Source organism: Xiphophorus hellerii, chromosome 2 (assembly GCF_003331165.1).
Source record: "Xiphophorus hellerii strain 12219 chromosome 2, Xiphophorus_hellerii-4.1, whole genome shotgun sequence".
Classification (NCBI taxonomy): domain Eukaryota; kingdom Metazoa; phylum Chordata; class Actinopteri; order Cyprinodontiformes; family Poeciliidae; genus Xiphophorus; species Xiphophorus hellerii.
The window spans coordinates 2,499,499-2,521,395 of record NC_045673.1 but is presented as its reverse complement, the minus strand read 5'-3'; the positions used below and the strand labels follow the sequence as shown (position 1 = coordinate 2,521,395).

Genomic DNA, 21,897 nt, shown 5'->3' with positions numbered 1-21,897 from the left:
TTCTGAACAGGTTTCCTCACCAGAGAAATTACTTGAAGAGCCGATGTACTGAAGTTTTTTTTTTTTTTTGCTTGTTTATTTGTTTGGCTTCAGGCACTTTCTTTGGCCCAGATGTGGCCAATAAAGACTTCCAATCTCCAGAGGTTTTGCTTCAGCTGTTATAGCTGTGAGGTCACTGAAATGTTACATGATTATGATTAGTTGAAGTAAAAAATATAAAAACAGAACGCTTCATAGCATATGAATTAAAAAATTACTTTTATTTACATAGTTATTAGTAAAATGCACCAATAAATCACCTGATTAGCTTTGAACGGTCAAGCTAAGCTAAGAGAAATTTACACCATTTTAATGAACTTTAAAGAGGTTAATGACCAAATAAAGATTTACTTACTGATCCTGGTAGGAAAACAAACTTTATATTTAAAAACCAGGGGCGGGTTTACAAGTATGTAAGACCCAGAGTCAGTTTTGGTGCCTTTTCTATTACAGAAAGATTCTACTAAGGCAAATTGAAGTATATTAAAAAGTTGTGTTATTCTTAAGCAGGTATGAATTATTGCATGTTGGGTTAAATATGTCCAGTAACCTGGAGCTACTGCTATCCAAGTACTATAACTTATAGTACTTGGATTTAAGTACTATAACTTATTAATTTTAAAGTATTTTAGTGTTGCTTACATAAATTAAAATCCCAAAATATTAATCCCAATTTTCCCGAAAAGGGGAAAATGTACAATACAAAAAGCAATACAGGCATTAAAAAAAAAGTTTAAAGATTCCACAAAATTTGCCCTTTTAATAACTTTTAAAGTCTGGCCCATTAAATCACCATAAGATTATATTAAAAATCTGTTAAAATTGTTAAAACCAGACATTGACACTTGTATAGAAATTTAAAACAACTAAACCTCATTAAATATTCATTTCCTCTTTAGGAACTGAATAAAGTAGTTTTGAAATCTAAACAAAAAAGTGCAGAAGTCTTTATTTTTTTCAGTAAGTGGGGGAGGGGCAACATTTAATTATTTTATGTTCTATACCAGATGAAAAGCTGTAATGACTTTTTCTTTTTAACTTTAAGCCCTAAATTGTAGGAATGAGGAAAGAGACTAAAGGTCCGATTATTACCTCAAAATATGAGGTAACCTTTGGAGGAGCACTAAGGACAAAAGTTACTGCATAACTGCTGGAAAAGAAATTTAATTTAATGCTTTATGTCATCAGGGGAACTACAGAGTCTATAGGAAGCAAAACTTCTGCACAACTCAAACCCAGAGCATGTAGCAGATTAACTTTACAACTTTTGGCACCAAGTTCTTTTCTGTTAAAATAACACAAATCATTCATAAGGGGAATGCAAATGTACGTAAATAGTCTTGAAACTGAAGTCACAAATGAAATATAAATTGTTTACCAGAACATCCCTTGAAAACCTGATTCTGTAAGAAATTGCATGTTTTTTTTCCTCTACGAAAATAGAAATAAGTAAAATTGTTAGGTTCTTCATCTGTAGCTGATTCTAGCTGTTGTGCAAAAAACATTAAAATATGAGAGGTTACAGGTTTTCATTTCTAATTATTCTACCGTCTAGATCTAAACACTTAGTTTTCTGAAGTAGACCACAAATACTTGTTCTTCTAAAGTAAAGGAAAGTAACGTAATTTTAACTTTGCCTTGCTAAAAGAAAGCATCATCTGTTTAAATATGTAAATAGAATCACCAGAATGCTGACCAATTCTCTTAAAATGTCAGAATTTGTTTTTAGTAATATTACAACTCTGCTAAAATAATGACAAGGTGTTTTTAAACATGACTGTACAGTAGATGGCGCTATCCTCCTAGTAAGTTGGCCTCAGACGACTTTCAGGTAGGAACCAATGAGCAGAGAGTGTGTGAGCAGTCGGAACGGAAGGTACGGACAGAACGGAAGTTTGGACGGTTGCTCTGGGTGAACTGTGACAGCATCGCATCGAATTAAAACAATATTTTTCCCTCAGTGTTTTCCCAATTCCCCCCCAGTTCCCCTCACCCATGGCGTCTAATTCTAACATAGACATCGAGGGAGCGACCCAGCACCTCCGGGACATCCTGAAGCTCGACCGTCCGGGGAGCAGCGCCGGTAAGTGGGGGACGCTGCACGGCTAGGCCGCACAGGCTAACCCGGGGTTAGACCTCACTCTTTACCGCAACACAGCTTACCCAGCGGGCATTTCTTTAGCTGCTGACATAATACCTCAGTGGAGGGAATGTTTTTAATAGCAGTGAATATATTATTTTGTACATTTTAAGTCTGCTGAGAATCGTTTCTTCTTCGGCCTGTTAGCAGCTAGCTTGTGTCTCAGTCTGTTTTCTGGTAGAAATGTGTCCCTGCTGCCAAAACATTTAAATACTCGAGTTTTCCCCCCATTATTATTATTTTGTTCGAGCTATTTTTTGTTTAGACTCATTTAAACCCATTTGAAATATGTTGAAACGTATTTGTGGTAAACTCGAATTCTTGGATAATTGGCGTCATTCACAGAGTTTCTTGATTGGCTGGAAAAGTACAGTAAATAAAAGTGTATAATAATGGAAATTCTCAACACCTGTCCACTCATTTTTAGAGTTTCTCAATTATGTAAAAAATGAATGCATGGAGATTAATAGAAATGCACCAGTGTGAAAATTTGGACCAATATTAATAGCCGATAATATTGGAATTATGGCCGATAAATGAACAAATAGAAATGCACATAAAAAACACACAAGATTAAAATACTTATTGGTTATGAATTTAGGCACATTTTTATTCATCAGACCAATATAGATGTGTTATGAGTAAAGTAATTGTCACAACAAAGTTGCTTCAACCAAAGAAATTTGACCATATTTTAGTGCAGCTTCTGAGATATCCTCTATCTTAATTCAAAAATGGACAGAATACATTAAATAAATTCACTTTCGGTGCGAGTTGCTCATATCTTAGTTGAAATTCAAATGTTAAAATCAAATGTACTAAAAACACAGATTTAACAGGATCTGCCATTTGCTAAAGTCAACACTTTGCAACGATAATCTAGATATTAGACAACTACAAACACAATATGAGAAAAAATAAAAGTATAAAGGGAGTCTACCTACCTACTGCCCTGTGTAGACCTTTCAGTTTCTCTTGTCTCAGTGTGACTTGGTTTGTTGTTGCTTCTGTTTTATTTGACTTTTGTTTTTGTTTTTCATTCTGTTTTGCTATTATTTCTTATCTCAGTCGGATCCATTTTAGTACTGTTCAGCACTTTTTTAAAACTAGTTGATCCTTTGTTGAAATGTGCTATATTAATATAATGCAGAAATACAAGAACACACATTTTCTTATGGTTCTTTGAGTGTAAAAGATTATACAGTCCCTGCTTTTGCTGTCTATTTTGACTTAAAACTATATATATATATATATATATATATATATATATATATATATATATATATATATATATATATATATATATATATTGCTAGCTACTTTTATTGCAGTAATAAAAGTAGTTTAAAATTCACATTTTTCACCTCTAAATCTATCTGGGAAATTATCTGAGTTGAGCTTATGTAACCTCGATAATCGTGATCGGGTTCTAGCTCAGTTCAACTCAATTCTGCGTTGTGTGAATAGGGGCCAGGAGACAGGATGAGATGAAATGATTTTTATCTGTATGGAACAGAATAACGACTGATCAGGAATCAGGTTCATCACAGCGGGTACAGCACCTTACGAGGAATATAGTGATGTGTCGGTCGCGAACGATCCGGCTCTAAGAGCCGGCTCTTTGAAGTGAACGATTGGAACCGGCTCCACAATGGGAGCCGTTTTAGGATCCTATTTGGGAGCCGGGGTTTTTTCTACAGTATATCGCTGTCTCTCCGCCTCCCTGTCGTTGTGCTTGTGCTCTGCAAGTGCCAGAGCCGATAGTTTTTCCCCACATCGTTTTTTTTTGTCCTGCGGTGCCTCGCTGTCTCTCCCCCGTTCTCCCTCTCCTTCGCGTTTTGCTCTTCTGCCAGTGCTAGAGCAGAGAGTTTTTTTTCCCTCGATCGGTCCACTGCCCTCATGTCAAGCGTGTGCTCCACACATCTGACCAATCACACATAGTTTCAGTTAATAATGTGGCGGGAAAATACTGAAAAAAAAGTTTATCTCCACTTTTTTTGTGGAAACGGCAGGCAATTGGCCAAGCTGTATAGCGTTCGTCGGCAGGTGTTTATGTACAGACACTCACTCAGCGGTCAAGAAGCACAGAAAGAAGGGGAGTCAGTGTGAGAACTGAATAGGTGAAAATAAATGAGTGACAGAAAACGGAGCAAGATTTGGACTCATTTTAATGCTACATCAAGCTCCAGGGCAGAGTGCAGACTGTGCAAAGTCAGCATTTCCTATCGTGCAGGCTGGACAAACAACCTGCACAGCCACATGCGGACATCACACGCATCGGTATTGCTATAGCATTGTTATGCGGCATTTTTACTCATCATAAGTGCTTAACAATGTCAATAATGAAACAAAATATTATAAAATTAGGTTTAAGCTATTAATTAATTAATAATGTCAAAAATATATATGGGGAGCCGAAAGAGCCGGCTCTCCACAGTAAGAAGAGCCATTAGAGCCGCATCTCGAAAAGGAGCCGAAAATCCCATCACTAGAGGAATAGCATTTCATGTTAGCATCAAGCTAACATAACATTTTACCAGAGCGTTAACTCAGTGAACCTACCTCGCGCTCATCTCTCATGAACTGGCAACGAGATATCTGTGTTCAGTATATTTAACACTGCCAACCACCAGGAGGGGGTGCTGTTTCACCCATTACACATGAACCCAAACTTGGAAGTAATGACAAGTGGAATTCTATACAACATTAACTATGTTACACTTACATATGCAGTGTGAACATAGCCGTAGAGGTTCAGAAAACCTCTGCAGGTGTTTGGAGTTAATTAGCTGATTAAGGTGTGACGCCATGAGTTTCCAATATTTAACTTTTCGTTGTATTCTAAATTTATTAGATGTATTTGAATATTACAGCTGTGTGTGTGTGGGGGGGGTTAATGCATAAACAAACAAAAAAAAATCTAATCTTTTTTTTCAAACATTATTTTAAAAATATAAGTTACAATAATTGATTAAAAAGTAAAGGCCAAGTTCCATTAAGGTTATATGCTTTTATTTTGGCAACTTCCTTGTTAAGGCAGCTATGGTAACGGAAGCAGTTCCACTTGAACAGGCTAACCGCAATAAACAAAAGAAAGGATAAAAAAGCAACTCAGTTTTAACTTCACTCGATAAAGGAACAAGGTTAGTAACACCGATTGAAGAATATTTGAGTTTGAAATGTTTATAGGAAAGTCCGGTATTTCTGTGTTAATGGTTGTAATAATTTAATAAGACATGCATAACAACAGATGGTGGAAACAGTTATAATTTATTTATTTATTTCTTATCTAGCTTTTACATTTGTAGATGAAATCATCATTTAACAATCAGTTTTGACCTTCTCAAAATGAACTGGTTGCTACATAAAATGTTATTCGCCATGCTCTCGTTTATGATTGGCTGCCAGTCAAATTTATGAAGTCGCTTTGCTCCTCAAGCTAGCGTAACTAGCAAGAAATGACTGAACGAGAAAAAGGCCCGCCGTGGACGACACTGCTTCAAAAATCTCATAAGAACTGTGGACATTAAATAAAATTTGACTCGATAGATATTACATATTTTTTAAAATCAAAATAGAGGATTGTGGTGATTTTTTTTTAGCAGTTATTATGACATAAACATCACCAACGGTCAAACGGAAACGTGCCCGAAAAAGAGAGGAGGGGGAAGCGGGCGGGCGCGCTGACCCAGCTGTCTTTCTGACCGATGTCCGCTCACTGGATAACAAAGTGGATTTGTTACATCTGAGGCTGAGTATTTCTGAAGAGATGAAGAACTATGGCGTTCTTTGCCTAACGAAAACATGGCCAACATGTTACGTCGATTCGCGTTTCCCCGTCAGATCCGGTTCCCCCAGCGTCTCCTCGCCGCTCCGCACCGCAAAATACGCGCGTGCTTGTTCAGCGCCCTTATTGAGACAACTACGGACACCGTGAAAGCCCAAACGACGTGTTTCAGCGACGTTGTCTCACTTTATTCACTTTTTGCAACTGCGCTTTTATAAGACATAAACACACAAGCACACTCTACTTCCTCAGAAAGCTGCGGAGAGTTGGACTCCGGAACTCAGTCCTGAGGAGCTTTTATCGCTGTGTGGTGGAGAGCGTTCTCTGCACCGTCATCACCATGTGGCACAGCAGCTGCTCTGCTGGTGAGGCTGGTTAAGGCTACACAGAGGACTGTTGGGAGCAGCCTTTCCTCCACAGTATGATGGGTGCTGCTCATCATGAAGGACTCCACACAGACTGTTCCAGCCGCTCCCCTCAGGCAGGAGGCTGAGGAGGATCCAGAGCAAGACCACCAGGCTGAGGAACACTTTCTTCCCTTCAGCTGTCAGACTCCTGAACTCAAGCTGGACATAATTCAGCTTCACCCAGACATACACACATCTGTACATCACATAAATTACTTTATTGGGGCCTGCCATGCAAAGCAATGGCAGGAACCTATTACTATTGTCGGAGAGAAGCGTCTCTTTAATATTCTTCTTCTTTATTTTTCTTCCGTCACCGTTAATGCGGCTCATACCGCTGGGTGCACACCTACAAATGAGGTATCAAAACGTGCAGAAAATTCACGCCATTGGAGCTATTACTTGTGGTGGGATTTGGGGTTAACGTGGCGACATAATTCGCAAAAAACTACAAAAAAAACCCCATTATAAGTCAATGGGAAAAATCCTAGAAATACCCTATTTTTGAGGATTTTCTGTGTCGTCACAAATTCACCTAGAAATGCCATTCAAATTTCATTTTGTAGATACGTCTGTGATCTCTTCGAAAGTGAAGACGGCTCGTCGATACCAGTTACGGTTTGTCCACAATTTGTCTCTAAGCGACCCAAACTTTCTCATTTTTCCTAAAGTTAGAGTGCTTCTCTCGCTGATTAGAGTGGGAGATCAAGACAACTTTTTCAGCCCAAATCATTTTTGAAATCGCCATCACGCCCACAAATATCGCACGATTAGTATCAAAATCGGTCCTCACATTGATACGCCTGTCTGCTCCGGTAAAATGTTTTCGAAATTTATCTAGACCGTACGGTTTTCTGTCACGGTGCTTCAGAGCAAAGTGATGCGACAGGATTTTCTGAGGCTCTCAGGCTCTTTCACTAACAGTTCACACCTTGGTGAGAAACTTATTTAACATAGCAACGGAACTCAAGAGGCTATTGGCTGCTGGTTTGGACTACAAATACGCATCATTGTAGTTCTATCTATCCTCAGTTGAAACAGATCAGGACTGAGAACTGGCCTTTAGAACTACTTGCTGCTATGGGCTGTATATAACTGATTTAACTCAGTAACTGTTACACATGGGATTAGTTTGGCCCTTTGAAATGAAGCTTAACAAAAATTTCAAAATAAAAGCCTTGAATATTTTTACATCATGTAATTGCTCTTTTTGGCTTTATTTGACTTTTTCATCCAAAGCACTGTTACACATGGTATTAGTTTGGCCCTTTGAAATGAAGCATAGTGAAAATTTCAAAATAAAAGCCTTGAATATTTTTACATGACGTAATTGCTCTTTTTGGCTTTATATGACTTTTTCATCCAAAGCACTGTTACACATGGGATTACTTCGGAACTTTCAAATGGAGCATAATAATAATTTCAAAATAAAAGCCTTGAATATTTTTACATCAGGTAATTGCGCTTTTTGGCTTTATGTGACTTTTTTATCCAAAGCACTGTTACACAATGGAATAGTTTGGCCCTCTGAAATGAATCATACTGAAAATTTCAAAATAAAAGCCTTGAATATTTTTACATCATGTAATTGCTCTTTTTGGCCGTATATGACTTTTTCATCCAAAGCACTGTTACACATGGGATTACTTCGGAACTTTAAAATGGAGCATAATAATAATTTCAAAATAAAAGCCTTGAATATTTTTACATGACGTAATTGCTCTGTTTTGCCTTTATTTGACTTTTTCATCCAAAGCACTCTTACACGTGGTATTAGTTCAGAACTTTAAAATGAAGCATACTGAAAATTTCAAAATAAAAGCCTTGAATATTTTTACATCAGCTACTTGTGTTTTGAGCATTATATAACTATTTTAACCCAAGGACTATTACGCATGGGATTAGTTTGGCCCTTTGAAATGAAGTTTAACAAAACTTCCAAAATAAAAGCCTTGACAACATTTTAAATCGTACCGAATTGTGCACGTCCGCCTCGCTTAACGTTCTTGCGGTTCTCCGCGTGCCACTGATTACGTCGCGGCGTTCTTTAGCGTCGACGCCGATTTGTGGCGCGACGACGCCGGGCCCGAGCCCGACGGGCGCGCCTTGGCAGGCCCCGGCTAAATTTCTTCCGAAATTTTCTAGTTATTTATTTATGTATTCTTGTGTAGTAAATTTCTTAATCTGGGACCTGAGTCTGAATTTTGTACACAGAGAAGCAAGGTGGTATGACAATAAAAAAATACTTGGATCCTTGCATTTTCTATTTTATCACCCCACAAGAGGTCTTTTTGTGGGCTCAACTGTCCTTTTTTCAAAGTAGGCTGACAGGAAAGGGGGGAAGACATGCGGTAAACGTCGTCGGGTCCGGGAGTCGAACCCGCAACAGCCGCGTTGAGGCCACGTTGCCTCTGAATGTGGGTCACGCTAACCCCTCCGCCACCATGGCACACCCTGAATTCTTGCATTTTCAAGTAATATATTGATAATGCCATAATATTGAATAATATTTGATCAAACATTTAACACTGGAACTGGAAGACATTTTAAATATTTAAAATAAATAAAACAACAAAAACCACAAATAAAATAGATTATGAAGTCCATGTAAATAAAATTGTTCTTTAAATAAGGGCTAGTTGAGACCAAAGCACCAGACTGAAGTCCAGATTTTGTAAAGAGAAAACAATAAATCATGCAAATGGAAATTATTGGGCTAATTTTAATTGATCATGTGATTCATTGATTTATTGTTTATTGCAGCAGGCCTAAGTCTGAGGCACCATTTATGCTAAATGAATGTAATAATTATTGAATAGTGAATGAAAGTGAGGAGAAATATTTGAAAAGTTGATGTTTCTTCTGTACCAAAGGAGTTTCCCCAGCTAGAAACTAATGCTGGAATCGAGTGTTTAGAGTAGTTACCTGCCAACGGGTTCTCCAATTGGGTCGGATCAGAACTTCTAGAAAAAGGTCGCTTTTGCTGCTTTCCTTTCTCCTCCTGAAGTAAACATAGCTTTTAATCGTATTTCTCAGATATGCAACCAAGTGAAGATCAGAGAAAACTGTCCTTCAACGGAGAGCTGAATGGTTTACTGGGAGCAGGACTACTGGGGAGCAGCCTATCTGAATCCACCAGACCCATTTCCACGGACGTCAGCGTCCAGGAGAGCCAGAGGATGTGAGTGGCTCCTCTTCATCTCTATGGCAACCATTTTGTCTTTGTTTTTGTAAAGATATGGAAGCTGCCTGTCAAATTAAATTGATATTCTCTGTTGTTTTCTAGCTGCCTGACTGGTGATGATGGGAGCACCTGCATCCCCATCGTCTTAAACAATGTGGAGATAGAGGCGAGCCAGGACTCAGGTATCAACAGCAAGGCGCGGGGCAGCAACAAGGTGAGTTTGTATCAGAACCGCATTAAATCCTGCTGCTCTCATGAGTCTTTTTCATTGAGGAAAGATCACTCTTGTTTTGTCCTCATTAAAACCTAAGAGTATTTTGGAGTTATGATTATTTATTCCTATTTTCTTGTATTTTTATCTGATTTAAACTCTTCATTCAGGTTAAAATTCAACCAGTCGCCAAGTATGACTGGGAGCATAAGTATTATTATGGCCGACTGATAGCCGTGTCCAACTCCTTCGTCGCCTACGCCATCAGAGGTGAGAGAAGAAATATTTGACTAATTTGCTTTGATTAATAAAAAGATAAAATGTCAGGCACATTTTATTTACCACTGGAAGCAGAAACAACAGATGAGTGTTGTTGGCAGATTCTCCTTTGGACATTTGTGTAAAGCATAAATAAAATCTGAATAAGATAATCTGCAAATCCTTTTCAACCTATATTCAATTAAATTCACTACAAAGACGATATATGTAATGTTCAAATGGAAAAACTTTTTCTTTTTTCTTTTTTTGCAAATATACGCTCATAAAACGTTCCAAAAACAAATTTGTTTGGAGCATTTGACAATTTCAACTAGAAGCACGTGAGTCAATATTTGCAATATCCGTTTCAACACCATAATTGTAGTGAATTCAATTTAATCTAGCTGGAAAAGGATTTGCAAATCATCATATTCTGTTTTCATTTATGTTTTTCACAACGTCCCAACTTCATATGAAGAGTTGAGCAGCTATTTTTCCTCCATGGATTCAGATTCTTTGGTTAATTTTTGCCTGTTTTTGTTCAGGAGCCAACAACCATGCTATGATTCGCGTGCTGAGTTTGGACTTCAGCGAGCGCTCCTTGCTGAAGGGCTTCACCGGCGCCGTCACTGATCTTGCTTTCGCCCACCTCGACTCCTCTCTGTTGGGCTGCGTGGATGAGGCGGGAAACCTGATGGTCTGGCATCTCACGCTCACGAGAAGCAAAATACTGTATCCTGACAGGAAGCAGCGAAAAACGCTACGTTTTGGGGTTTTCATTATAGTTTAGTTTTATTTTGTTGTGACTTTTTGTCTGTCTAATTCAGCTGGGTAGTTTATATTAGGTAAATATTGTTTAGTTTTAGTTCAGTCTTTATTAGTTATGGTTGTAATTTTAGTTTTTTCATACTTTGGTTAATTTTTAGGTGCAGAATTCGAAAAGGTCAAACTGCTACACTGCAAAAGCACAAAATCTTACAGAGTAGCTTTGGTCTAGCTTCTAGTGCAAATATATTACTACACTTAAAATAAGACAAAACAAATTTATTGGTTACTTTTCATCAAAATATAGCAGCTTGTTTTAAGTAAATATTTCCTTAATATTGTTGAAAAATTACTATTTTAACTGGCAGGTATTTCACTTATAACTTTGGAAAAATGTCTTGCTATAAGTGAAATTAACTGCCAATGAAACAAATACCTTTTCTACAATTTTAAGAAATTGCTGACTTAAAACAAGCTGCTATATTTCGCTGAAAAGTTATTTGTAATTTAGTTTTATCTTATTTCAGGTGTACTAATACACTGCCAAAAAAAAAGTCGCCACCTGGATTTAACTAAGCAAATAGGTACAAGCCTCCTATTGGATAAGTACTGCATAGGCGATTATCTTTCAGCTGGCAACAAGTTATTTAACCTCAGCTGATGCAATGAGTAACTCCTCATTTCTTAAACAACCATGGCAAAAGACACATCCTGTGGTCGTGGAAAAGACGTTAGTCTGTTTAAGAAGGGTCAAATCATTGGCATGCATCAAGCAGAGAAAACATCTAAGGAGATTGCAGAAACTACTAGAATTGGGTTAAGAACTGTTCAACGCATCATTAAAAACTGGAAGGATGGTGGGGAACCATCGTCTTCCAGGAAGAAATGTGGTCGGAAAAAAATCCTGAATGATCGTGATCGGCGATTTCTTAAACGTTTGGTCAAATCAAATTGAAGAAAAACAACAGCAGAACTCAGGAGTATGTTTAATTGTGAACGCAAAAGCATTTCCACACACACAATGCGAAGGGAACTCAAGGGGTTGGGATTGAACAGCTGTGTAGCCGTAAGAAAACCTCTAATCAGTAAGGCTAACCAGAAAAAAAGGCTTCAGTTTGCTAGGGAGCATAAAGATTGGACTCTGGAGGAATGGAAGAGGGTCATGTGGTCTGATGAGTCCAGATTTACCCTGTTCCAGAGTGATGGGCGCATCAGGGTAAGAAGAGAGGCAGGTGAAGTGATGCACCCATCATGCCTAGTGCCTACTGTACAAGCCTGTGGGGGCAGTGCTATGATCTGGGGTTGCTGCAGTTGGTCAGGTCTAGGTTCAGCAACATTGTGTGCCCAAAGAATGAGGTCAGCTGACTACCTGAATATACTGAATGACCAGGTTATTCCATCAATGGATTTTGTCTTCCCAAATGGAACGGGCATATTCCAAGATGACAATGCCAGGATTCAAGGGGCTCACATTGTGAAAGAGCGGTTCAGGGAGCATGAGACATCTTTTTCACACATGGATTGGCCACCACAGAGTCCAGACCTTAACCCCATTGAGAATCTTTGGGATGTGCTGGAGAAGGCTTTGCGCAGTGGTCAGACTCTCCCATCATCAATCCAAGATCTTGGTGAAAAATTAATGCAACACTGGATGGAAATAAATCTTGTGACACTGCAGAAGCTTATTGAAACAATGCCACAGCGAATGCGGGCTGTAATCAAAGCTAAAGGCGGTCCAACAAAATATTAGAGAGTGTGACCATTTTTTGGTGGCGACTTTTTTTTGGCCATGCAGTGTATATTTGCTCTAGAAACTAGACCAAAAGTACTTGGAAAGATTTTGTTTTAGCAATGTGTATTTTTTGAAGATGCCATTTTAAAAAAATTTATTCAGTTATTGTTGAACAACCAACTGACTCTGGCATTTTATCACAGGTTTCGCCATTTCCCAGACTAGCGAAATCGCCTCCAGGATTATTAAGGAATGCCGTAATTTGGCAATAGATGATTTAAACTGCTTGTGTGGGGAAAAAATTAATTTCATATCAGTTCAAAAAGCTAATAAATTCACAAACAGAAAAACACAGGGTATTATAACTGATTTCAGTATGTTTCAGTTAGTTTTATAAACTCACAAAATAGTTCCAGTTTGTTATAGTTTTTCCCCATTAATTTACGTTTTTATTTATTTCAGTTAACAATTTTTTTTTTCTTATTTTCAGTTTTTGTTATTTTGTTTAGTAAACTACGTTACCTCTGTGTGTCAAATGCCAGATATCTACTTTTATTTAATGTTGCCCCAATAACACTAAATAATCTTTAAGATTAAATCTTACACTATGTGACAGCAGAGACGGATGTTTTCCTTCCCTCGAGTTTTCTTTAACCTGGACCAAACAGGGATGAGATAGTGGTTCACATTCAGCGTCCAGAAGACGCTCCACTGAACTCCCACAGACGCCTCATTTGGTGCCCGTACATCCTGGAAGACAGCGAGGAGAACCAGGATGACACCAGCCAGACACTGGCTCTCCTGCATGAGGACGGGGTAACCGGCTCTGAACCCGAATCAGAAAATCTTACCTCACAGAAAATATCCAGGACATTTCAGCAGCTATTCTGTTGATTCTAATCGAAATATTACAGTTGTTAAAAACAGGATGAAATTTCTAAAAACTTAACAAAGAGAGTCTGCCAAACTTGAGGGTTTGCAGTTTGTATGGAAGTCCATTACTGCCATGACAGAAAAAATAAAATAAAAGCACAACAGGAAGTTATAATTACGAGTTTTAAAGTTATCACAAGAATAAAAGTTATAATTTCAACTTTAAAAGTAAAAATTTTGATGTTCTCTCTAAAGTCAAAATTATGAAATATTAAGTCATAGTTTTGAGATACAAAGTCATAATTACAAGAATGAAATTCATAATTTTGACTTTCAAATTCAAAATGATGACTTACTGTATTTTTGTAATTATGACTGGGTATCTCAAAACTATGACATTAAATCTCATAATTACGTTCTTTTATTTCATAATTTTAACTTTGAATCTCATAATTGTGACTTTTTATCCCATAATTATGAGTTTGAAAGTAAAAATTATGACTTTAACATTCATAATTGTGACTTCCTGTTGTGCTTTTATTGTTTCTTTCATGGCAGAAATGGACTTCCGTAGGTTTGCATCGACGTTAGTAGAAAATAAACAACTTGCTTCAGATTTCTCCATTTTCCTTTGTTTACGTGAACTTTCCCTTTTCCAGGCTGAGGTTTGGGACCTTGAAGTTTTGAGAGCCAATAACAGCAGTTGGCCAGTTGATGTCTCAGAAATCAAAGATGGCCTCATTATAGTCAAAGGACACACACAGGTATCTGGATTTTATATTTCCCAGGAAGTCACGGCACAAAACCAGAGCATTTATAGAAGATAAATATTTCAAGTACAAATACACCTTTTGAGATATTTTTATTTGGCAAAAGACTTTGTTTTTTGCTTTTTGTTTTCTGTGTGCTCCTGCAGAGAGTTAGTGAAGGTGCTCTGTCTCCTGATGGGACCGTTTTGGCCACAGCGAGCCACGACGGTTACATCAAGTTCTGGCAGATCTACATAGAAGGAGGACAAGATAAGCCCAGGTAGGAGCGAGGGAGTTAACCACTGATCACCAGCAACATTTTGCTGCTGATCCAGTTTACATTTCTGCTCCCACTCTGTTGTCCAGATGTCTCCATGAACTCCGACCTCACGAAGGACGTCCGCTTTCCTGTCTTCTCTTCTGTGACAATCACAAACGGCAGGATCCAGAGTCAGTTCACTGAAACGTTTTTGCTCCTCTGAGTTTCTGTCTGGAGTTTCACTGATGTTTTTTTCCTGTTTTTATCTGGTTGAAGGGTTCCGTTCTGGAGGTTTCTGATAACCGGAGCAGACCAGAACCAGGAGTTGAAGCTTTGGTGTACAGTTTCCTGGACCTGCTTGCAGACCATCAGGTAACTTAAACAGACGTTTTTCCTACTTGCAGCTACGCCTGTCACAATAATTAATAAATCAATTAATGGCAAGATAAATTAAAATGAGCTCCATAATTTCCATTTGCCTGATTTATCGTTTTCCTCTTCCTACCAAAAAACCTGGATGATTAAAGTCTTCAGTCTGGTGATTTTGTCTCAACTAGCTCCTTTTTTTGAAGGACAGTTTTGTTTACAGAGACTTTATAATTAATTTTATTTGTTGTTTCTCTTATTTTATTTATAAAATGTCATCCAGTTTCTACATTAAATGTTCATTTAATTTTAAAGTTTATTGATTTTTAAGAATGTTCTCTTCAACACATTCTTAAAGTTATATTACTTTATAGTGGTCTCAAAACAATATTATCATTTATAACAACTTCTGGAATCATTTATCATCCACCAAATTTGTTTCATGACAGGCCAAGTGCAGCTCCTAAAAGCAAAAAATACAACGTGCAAAGCTTAAATTTTTCTTCTATTCTATCTATTGTACAGATTCTATCCATTCTTTTTCTTCTTCTTCTAGGTTTTCTCCAGATCCATTCAACTCTACGGTTCTTCCCAGTCTCAAGGCCAGTTTAGATCTTGCTGCTGAATACTTGATCCTCACTGATGTGCAAAGAAAGGTGAGTGGTGTAGTGTTTAAAGTAGGGCTGAAACCTTTAATCATGATTAATCGATTGAAATAATCTAATTTAGTAATTGATTAATCCTCAGTGCAGCTAGGAGTAAAACAGCCAATGTAAAATAAATAATAAAGAAACTGAAACAATAGATTGACTACCATGGTGAAACATAAACTGCAAAAAATCTTTTTTCAAGTAAATGTAACTGAGTAAATGTAGCTAGTTACTACCTGATCTGGAGATTTTTACCATATTGGGGCTTATGCAGATGTGATGTGATGGGCGCCTGATAGTGAATCCATGTCGTCCTCCTTCAGGTCCTCTATGTGATGGAGCTGCGGCAGGACCTGGAGAAGGGCAAAGCGAGCTTCACGGCCGTGTCGGAGTTCCTGCTCACCCACCCTGTGCTCAGCTTCGGGGTGCGTGACGTGACCCACAGCCGCCTGAGGCACACCGAGGTTCTGCCGGCGGAGGAGGAGAGCGAGAGCATGTCGACAGGTGGGAACTTTCCACATCCACACCTGGAGGCATTCATTCCAGTAAATCTGAGTTGGAAAGATTTTCAGATGAAATAGAAACAAACACATTGGCTCCTTTATATTATTCAGATTTTTAGAACAGAGACCTTCAGGTGGGAATTAGCATCACTTAATGGTCAATGTTTTGACCAGAAAATGTGGAATAAAATGTTAAATACAAACCCTCATTGGTCCTGATTTAACCAGCTTTTCCTGCTTTCTCCGCTAGAGGGCACTCAAGGACCTGCAGAGTCCAAATCTGGGATCCAAATTAAACTCTACTGTGTTCACACAAAGTAAGTTTTCTTCTACTGTTTGTCAAGATGCGGCTAATCTGATGGTAAAAGAATAAACTACAATTTTTAAATGACATCAAAGTTGGTAAATGTGACTATTCATTTACCAAAAACAGTAAAATGCTTGAAAACTATTAACTTTTTAAATTCAGAACAGTAACTAGTGACAGTTATTTATGTAAAATCAATCAGCAAAGTTACTGCAGAAACAGTTATTTTAGTGTTTATTTGTTTGTAAAAATGAATCTTTGTAGATTTTGCAGTAAAAAAGGTTTAAATCAACGTTTCCCTGAATGTGTTTGTCTCCATGTTTGTGTTTTAGGAGTTTGCAGGACGTACAGATCTGGTTTCAGCCCAACGCCGGGTTCAATACGTCAGGTTTTCTTCCCCACTCTGACTCCCAAGATGGTTTTGGTAAGTGAATGTTGAACTCTGCAGTTAAATTAGGTTAAGTTTGCTGATTGATGGACCCGTCAGTACTAGTTAATATATGAAGCAGAAAGACATGATGGATGGATAGTTAGATGGATTGATTGATTGATTGATTTCCAGTCGATTGAGCTTTAATTGAGTAATCTTCTCACTGTTGGAAACCTGCCAGTAAAAACAGAGTAAAGCCTCATGTTTATATAAGGTTGTTTCACTTTCTGTTCAGCATTGCTTCACAGCTTTAGTTAGAGATACATGATACATCAGCATTAACATCATTATGTTTCTGTTAACTGAAACCATATGTTAACTATAGCAATCAATCAAATTTTATTTGTATAGCACATTTCAGCAGCAAGGCATTTCAAAGTGCTTTACATCATATCAAACACAAAAACACAAAGCAACATAGATTCAACAATCAAAACACGACATTAAGTCAGGTTCCATCAATAAATTTGTAATTGATTACGTTTCAAATACAATCCTAAACAGGTGGGTTTTTAGTCGAGTTTGCATCCATAAAAGGTTTACCTGTTACACTCCTATCGTGTCATATGGAACAAAATACCTGTTGCTATTTTTATTCCCACTCACGCTCACAATCACACAGTTTAAAACGATGTAAACAGCATTTTAATGGGCTTCTGGCACAAGACTCCGCTCACCTCTTTCATGAAATTTCGAGCAGGGACTCCGCCGTCCCTCACTGATTTTTGTGCAATTCTATGGTACCTGTTAGTGTCTAGAATTTACAGGGTTTATATGCGATAGTTCCAACTATCACATATATTGTATACATTGTATATATTTCCCTAGCCTATTACTACTCTCAATAATTTAATGGTGCGTTAATTGAGTTAATTGTAATTGATCAATTGCTTTTTAATTGAAAATCACATATCAAAAAATAATCAACATTTTCAATTCAGAAGGCCTTTTTGCTGCTAAATCATTGAACAATTTAGACAACAACAAAGATATTTATTGTTTTTAATCTGTCATTTAGGTTCTTCAGCCATCTGATTGGAGCAAAGTACTTTCAAATGTTTCAGGAACTCCTGATCATTCATGGAGCTTCTTTAGAAATCTGGACTGTGGCGCTGACATTAGCGTTAGCTGCTACATTGAGATGCTATTTTAGGCTTGAATAGCTTCGCAGCTCCTTTTAGCACAACTTGAACATAACTAGTCTTTTTCAGCATCCAATCAGATCAGTTTTTGAGGCAGAAATTAACCCCGTTGGGCCGAGAGAAACCGCTACAGCTGCTGTTAGCAGATGTAGTTTGTGCGTCATATTTACAACCTTGCCAGAAACACACAAATACAAATCTGATTGTGTTTAAAAAAAAATTGACGCATTAAGATCTTTACAATGAATTAATTTAGGATGTTAAATTCCCATTCTAAACAAATTAAATTTAATTGGTAAATATCAGTTATCAGAACGATATCAGTCCAGATTGTTTTCTGTCTTTAATTCTGCTTTGTGCTCGTTTTCCCCAGCTGGGTTTCCAGACCATCTCACCGATCACAGCTCCGACAAAGATTCTGGAAGCGGCTCGCAGTCCGACCTTAGGAAGATCCCCTCACTTCCTGTTCCCTCTGACTTCCTTTCTAACTCTGGACCATCCGGCGGGCCGATGCCCAAGCTGATGACTCCTGACGCCTTCATGACACCAAGCACTTCGGTACTGATTGTAACTCCAGACTTTTAGGATATCATTTGCAGAGTTGGGGAGCAACTAGCTACATCTACTTGAGTAACATTTTGGAAAAATGTACTTTTAGGAGTATTTTCACTACGTTGTACTTGTTACTTTTACCTGAGTAATTAAATTATGAAGTATTACTATTAAATTAGATGTTTTATTTTTTTTTACTCTTTAATAAAATTTCTGGATTCTCTATTCTCTGAATGAAAACATGCTTTAACCAAAAGTTCACCAAACCTAGACACATACCTGCAGTTTTTGTTAAAGTTTTATAAGTTTTGTTTTGAAGAAAAAAAAAACAAGATTTGGAAAAATGTTTCTTTTGTCTGGTAATTATAGTACTTATACAAATTATTTTGATTTGGTCTTTAAATTAATATTTATACAAAGCTTTATGTTTTGGTGCATCTAATGAAGTAATTTTTAAATATGAATTCATTTATGTTTTGATTAGTTACTCAGTACTTGAATAGACTTTTCTCCAAATACTTTTTTACTCTTACTCAAGTAATTTCTTGGACGGCTACTTTTTACTTGAGTAAAATATGTTGAATTAGTGATACTCTTGAGTACAATTTTTGGGTTCTCTACCCAGCTCTGGTTATTTATAATTCTTTGTAACTGCATATTTTTGACAGCATAATAAACATTTTGTGACTCTATAGGTTCCTGCGTCTCCTGGCAGCAGCGCCAGCAGTCTGACTATTGTTACAGCCATCAGCAGCAACTCTGACTCAACAAATAGGTGAGCATCTTTGTGAAAATTATTGATATTTATCACAGAGAGCACTTCCTCCATATGATTTCTGGTGATTTGTTTCTCTGCAGAGCCATGGACGATGTCAGTCAGAGTCCCATCAGAGGAGAAAACAACAATGGCTGCAGCAGTTTGGGACTCTCTGTCGCCACCAGCAGTCCAAGGGCTGCACCTGCAGTTCTGCTGCCTGGACTGGAGAATCTGCAGGTAAGACATAACTCCGAGTCCTGACTGCATCTCAGATTTCACTTTCTAATAGAGAAAATTCCTGTTATAAAAGTTTTAATAAAATCTTTGCATTTAAGATAAAAAACATCTTTGTAAATGTGTTTCAGCCAAAACTTTACTCAGTTCAGTTTCACAAAAAAATCGCTGTTACTGCATTTTAGGCAATAAAATATTAATTCTCTCATTTAAAAATGAGATTTAAATGAGAAATGTTAATTGTTTAAATGCATTTTTTAATGTATTTTTAATATTGTATGAAAAACCTTTAGTTGTTAAATTAAGAATCTGGACAATGTGATAATTTGTTTTAGCTGATTTATGCGGTTAATCACTTAGGGATGATTAACCGCATGCTAGAATAATCCATTACTGAAATTGTTGTTAGTTACAGAAAAGTTCCATGTTTTCAACCTCTTTGTTTGAAGCTTTTGGTAATACATCAATCTGCATTTGCAAATATAAAAGTAATATGATCTTGAGCTGCAAAACACAAAGGGCTGCAACTAACAGTTATTTTAGTTATTGATTATTCTGATGATTAATGGGAAACAATTTTTTTTTGCCAGGTTCTGCAGATTTTTTGATTAACCACTTCAGCTTATTGTATAAAATTTAAAACTATATAACAATGAAGACAAACAAACCATTCATTTTTAAGTAGGAAAATAAATATTTTGTTGCCTAAAATGCAATAGCAGCATTCCTTTAGTGAACGCTTGATCATTTGTACCAAAAAATGCATCTAAAGTACTTCTAATTTCAACATGTGAAAAGCGCTGGTGATCATTTTTTATTATTTGATTAGTGTTTGAATTGCAAAAGGTTCTTAATAGGACATTTATATTAATTATTTTTTTTATAGAATGTAATTCATTTAGGAGATGAGAAATTTACTTGTTGACCTTACTGATTATCAGGATAAACATGTTTCCTGTGTTTTCCTCCAGACTCTGGCTTCCCCCAGCGGCCCTCTGGGCCTCGATTCGCCTCAGGTCCCAGATTCTCCTCTGCTGCCGCTGCTGGCCTCGCCGAGCCGGGCCCGCTCGCCAGACGTCATCTCCTCCGCCTCTACCGTGATGTCGCAGGACATGCCGGAGATCGCGACGCAAACGCTGCAGCTGCAGCGCAGCCACGGCCTGGAAGCCCTGCAGCTTCCTGCGCTGCAGACAGACAGCATGACCTCTGCTGCGTGTGCTCTGCACCTCCTGACGTCGCCACGCGCCGCCACCAACAACGGGTACAAGCAACCAGGCAGCACTCATTGATTGATTGATTGATTGATTGATTGATTTCCTATTTTCTTTCGCCTGTTTGTTCATTCACTCTTTTGCTCTTCCTTTCTTTTTATTTTGCTGTTTCTGATTTTCTTTTGCTTGTTTGGTTCTTTTGTTCGTTCCTTCAGCTTGTTTGCTCTTTTTAACTCTTGCTCCTTCTTTCACTCTAACTACTACTGTTTCTTTCAATCTTTCGTTCTTTTGCTCGTTTTTTCTTTCATTCACTTTCTTTCCCTTGTTCATTGTTCACTTTCTATTTTTTTTCCTCATTCTTTCCCTTTTTCTTTCTTCTGCTCCTTTTGTGTTTCTTTCGCTCTTTTGAAACTGAAATATTTCAGCAGAACAAATCCAGGAAAAATAAACATGACTAAAAATTCCAACAAAGATATTTTGTAAAACTCAAGTGTTTGAAACGAGGCAGGAAAAATCATCGACCTGTTTATTATTAATGTCTATCGTAATAAGCCAGAACCAATCTTGTTGTTTTCTTTCCTCTTGTAGTTTGTTGCCCCTTGAACTCGGAGGTGCTGAGGGATCGCCGATGGCAGACGACTCGGAGTCCAGACTCGGTAACAAACCGTCTCTTCTGGAGAACACATTGTCGCAGGAAAACGCTGGGGTCAGCGGAGGGTCGTTGGATGGCAGCGTTAGCCACACGTCATGGCCAGCGGCTCCAGACATCACCAGGGAAACCAGGAACAGCCTCAGGGACAATGGGCTGGCAGAATGGTCAGTCTGTTTCATTCCCTTTGTTCAATCTTTATGAAAAACTAAATGCAACATGACTCATCAGACAGAAAATAGGATTTTTCTTTCCATCACTTTAATTCCCAAAGTCTGTGAATCCGTTGGATTCACAGCCTAACAGTTTTTTTTTGTCTGAATGCTGCTTCTCCATGTTTGGTTCTGGGGATGCAGAGCAGAACCAGAAGACCTAAGAGGTCTGGAAGGTTGATACAACAACAGCAGATCTTTAATGTATTGTGGCGATGAGCTGTTCAATGATTTATAAACTAACAACAGGGTTTTAACATCTATTCTCTCTTTGGAAGGATTGTAGAACTGGGTGATGTGCTCTATCTTCCTGGTTTTAGTCAGAACGGCAGCAGCAGCAGCTTTCTGGATCAGCTGCAGCTGGAGGCTTGATTTTTTATTTTTATTTTTATTTTTAGACAGAACCATGAAGGCCCTGCTGCAGTAATCGATGCGACTAAATATAAACGCATGGATGAGTTTCTCTAGATCTTGTTGCTA

The 21,897-nt window shown here is 37.8% G+C and overlaps 1 protein-coding gene and 1 long non-coding RNA gene across 2 annotated transcripts in view; one reads left to right on the top strand and one right to left on the bottom strand.

Annotated features, from left to right (window-relative positions):
• Positions 1-1,888: 1,888 nt before the first annotated feature.
• Positions 1,889-21,897, top strand: part of edc4 (enhancer of mRNA decapping 4) — a 39,542-nt gene continuing 19,533 nt past the window's right edge. The window contains exons 1-19 of the mRNA XM_032580365.1: positions 1,889-2,122; positions 9,410-9,554; positions 9,660-9,771; positions 9,939-10,038; positions 10,572-10,758; positions 13,192-13,339; positions 14,056-14,160; positions 14,313-14,425; positions 14,512-14,595; positions 14,681-14,776; positions 15,327-15,426; positions 15,744-15,924; positions 16,174-16,240; positions 16,563-16,654; positions 18,176-18,360; positions 19,050-19,129; positions 19,213-19,348; positions 20,317-20,606; positions 21,145-21,372. Coding sequence (XP_032436256.1) covers positions 2,035-2,122; positions 9,410-9,554; positions 9,660-9,771; positions 9,939-10,038; positions 10,572-10,758; positions 13,192-13,339; positions 14,056-14,160; positions 14,313-14,425; positions 14,512-14,595; positions 14,681-14,776; positions 15,327-15,426; positions 15,744-15,924; positions 16,174-16,240; positions 16,563-16,654; positions 18,176-18,360; positions 19,050-19,129; positions 19,213-19,348; positions 20,317-20,606; positions 21,145-21,372 — 2,537 coding nt within the window. The 5' untranslated portion in view covers positions 1,889-2,034. The remainder of the gene's footprint in view (positions 2,123-9,409; positions 9,555-9,659; positions 9,772-9,938; positions 10,039-10,571; positions 10,759-13,191; positions 13,340-14,055; positions 14,161-14,312; positions 14,426-14,511; positions 14,596-14,680; positions 14,777-15,326; positions 15,427-15,743; positions 15,925-16,173; positions 16,241-16,562; positions 16,655-18,175; positions 18,361-19,049; positions 19,130-19,212; positions 19,349-20,316; positions 20,607-21,144; positions 21,373-21,897) is intronic.
• On the bottom strand, positions 3,663-4,896 carry LOC116730863 (uncharacterized). The gene is made up of 2 exons (XR_004341428.1): positions 4,742-4,896; positions 3,663-3,741 (listed from the first exon to the last, which is right to left on the bottom strand). It is a non-coding gene; the product is annotated as an uncharacterized LOC116730863 (long non-coding RNA).